Source organism: Labrus mixtus, unplaced genomic scaffold (assembly GCF_963584025.1).
Source record: "Labrus mixtus unplaced genomic scaffold, fLabMix1.1 SCAFFOLD_196, whole genome shotgun sequence".
In the NCBI taxonomy this organism is placed as follows: Eukaryota; Metazoa; Chordata; class Actinopteri; order Labriformes; family Labridae; genus Labrus; species Labrus mixtus.
The window spans coordinates 25,001-27,500 of record NW_026870346.1 but is presented as its reverse complement, the minus strand read 5'-3'; the positions used below and the strand labels follow the sequence as shown (position 1 = coordinate 27,500).

At 43.6% G+C, this 2,500-nt stretch overlaps 1 protein-coding gene across 1 annotated transcript in view; it reads right to left on the bottom strand.

Moving 5' to 3' along the window:
- Window positions 1-2,500, bottom strand: part of LOC132970499 (DNA repair protein XRCC4-like) — a 21,933-nt gene that overhangs the window by 4,151 nt on the left and 15,282 nt on the right. Inside the window, exon 6 of the mRNA XM_061034441.1 lies at window positions 2,071-2,210. Within this exon, the coding sequence (XP_060890424.1) occupies window positions 2,071-2,210 (140 nt within the window). The remainder of the gene's footprint in view (window positions 1-2,070; window positions 2,211-2,500) is intronic.

Below are 2,500 nucleotides of genomic sequence, written 5' to 3'. Positions count from 1 at the left end.
GAAATAAATGGTTACATCTGGACAAATCTCTGTTTGTGTTCGGTGTAAAACGGAGTAATTGTTCCATGTTGGTGCAAACATCTTAATGTTGATGACTGCTCACAGCGTGTTTCAAACACACACTGACTTCACCAGAACCAGCTCCAGGGCACTTTGACTTCCACAACAGAGGCTTTGTTGTGTGAATCTAAACTCTCTAAATGCTTTTCTGTAAACACACCACAAGAAACACAGCGGTGCACACACAGAGTGAAACCACTTATTTCATAAAACTTCTTCTTCTTCTTCTTTTTATATCTGCTGGCACCAACTGGCAACACGCGGCCGTGTGAGTCACTGTCGTGGCAACAGGAACAACACAAATCCTGAGAGCTTTTCCTCATCAGACGGCAGGAAACACATGACACCTTGACGTATCAAACGACCTGCCTCTGGACGACTCAGCCGGTGAGAAAGTGGAAAAATCACTGTGGAGTAAACAGTGGTGACGAGGGTGAAACTCCCCTAAAACCCCTCTCTGTGCCCGCTGCAGCTCCATTACGGTTCTCACTTTGTATATGTGACTGTAACGCACACCTCCACATTAATCACACGAGCGCTCCTGGGAGCCCCCGCCACCGCCGTCGTCTGCAGGCTGATGAAGTGAAACGTCAACGGTAGAAGCTGCTCATGTTTGAAGTTGTTTGAGGAGTTCAGCTAACGGAGGCCCTCCGCTCTGCATTTCATAACTCCTCAGTGATGTCATCGTTTGTTTCCTCTGTACCAAAAAAAGTCTCAAACACACTCGGCTGCCATGACAACAAGCTCCCACAAAATATCATAATCACAGTCATACTTTGCAAAATGAGAGGAACACATAGTTTTCTTGATTCTGTCAATGAAGATGCTGAGAAGACGTCATCGCTCACTCGCTCACTCCAGGTGTTTTCCAACACCTGCATCTGTAATTATGATGTTAAAACAGCTAAAGTAAGAAACCAACAACAGATGATCTGTTCTGAAACTTTGAAACTGAGGTTGTTGTTCATATGGACTCCTCTATAGAAACCAGTTAATTTAACCAAATGTCCAGACAAAGAGAGTCACAGTCACTCTGAGACTTATTTACACTGAAGAAGAGGAGGAGAATATGTCTCCTTTAAAGTCTTTATATGTGATGTTTCACACTTAAATGTAGAAATTAAGTATCTCCTCTGAAAATAACTCTGTGAGTCATGACTGTCTACAATGGGTGTAACACCCGAGTCCCACTGTCTGTGATGTTTTCAGAGTTTTCAGAGTCCTATCTTCACTTTGTTTACATCGCCAGGACGGCCGGCTGACTCCTCCCCTCGTGTATAAAAGTTGTTTAATTGAGGGACTAGAGAAAAGAAGAATAACATACTGTACTCACTGCTTAACTGTGTTTCTAGATCACGCTCATTTCAGGTAAATTTACATGCAGTGCGAAGATACGAGCATAATAAAGATCGCTAGCATTAGCATGCTAACACAACAATGCAGCGCGAGTTGTTTTGGTTTCATGCTGGTGCTCAAGGGCGACATCTGCTGGATCAAAACATTGCATATAAAGCCTTTTATATGGAGTGTGTATGTGACTTCCTGTGCTTCTGCAGCCACACTCTAGTGGACACTTGAGGATCTGCAGTTTTTATGCAAATCTGCGTTGGCTTCATTTTTCAAAACTAGAGGTTAGATCTTGAGTCCTTCACTCACTTTCCACTGACCTCCTTGAACTTTTGTGTTTATGAAAACGTCAGCAAACCTGTCGGAAAGTAAAGCTAGCTTTTAGAAACATTTGTGCTTCCTTCTTCTTTCTTTTATTGTATGTTTGGGCTCTTGCCTTTGTTAGATAAAACAGTGTACAGAGTAGGACTTTTGAAGAGAGAGAGGGGAATGACATGTGGTAGAGGAGCCGCGGGCCGGATTTGATATGATTCACTAAAAGTGTGAGATTTGAACCCGGCCGTCGGCTTGGAGAACACCATTATAAAAACCAGTTCATTTGACCAAAGAGAGAGTCACAGAGAGAGTTTGATATGGGAGTCTGTGAGCTCTGTGAGTTTTCACCTCGGGTGGATGAAGCAGGAGCTCGAGTCGGCTGCTCTTCCTCCGGCTCTTCATCGGTGCTGCCGCCGTACTCGTCCTCCTCCTCAGCTGTAGTCCGATCAGATTTGACTGACTGCTCCTTTTTCTTCTCCTCAGAACTCCTAAAACAGAGGATTCATTTCACTGTTACAGAAACTTTAAAATTATTTTATAAAGCCCTACTTAGACTTATATATAATTTGCAAACTGTCACATATAAAGAAACAAAGTCTGCAGTAAAACATCTCTGGTTTAGTGCAACGGTTCCCAACCCCGGACCCAGGCCCCTCAAAGGGATGCAACATAAATCCGACGGTGACTGTGAAAAAGAAAGATACCGAAGTGGCAGGTGAAGCAAAGCGCCGTTTCAAGCCGCAATATTTACCCTCATGTGATGTTTCTCCTACAATCT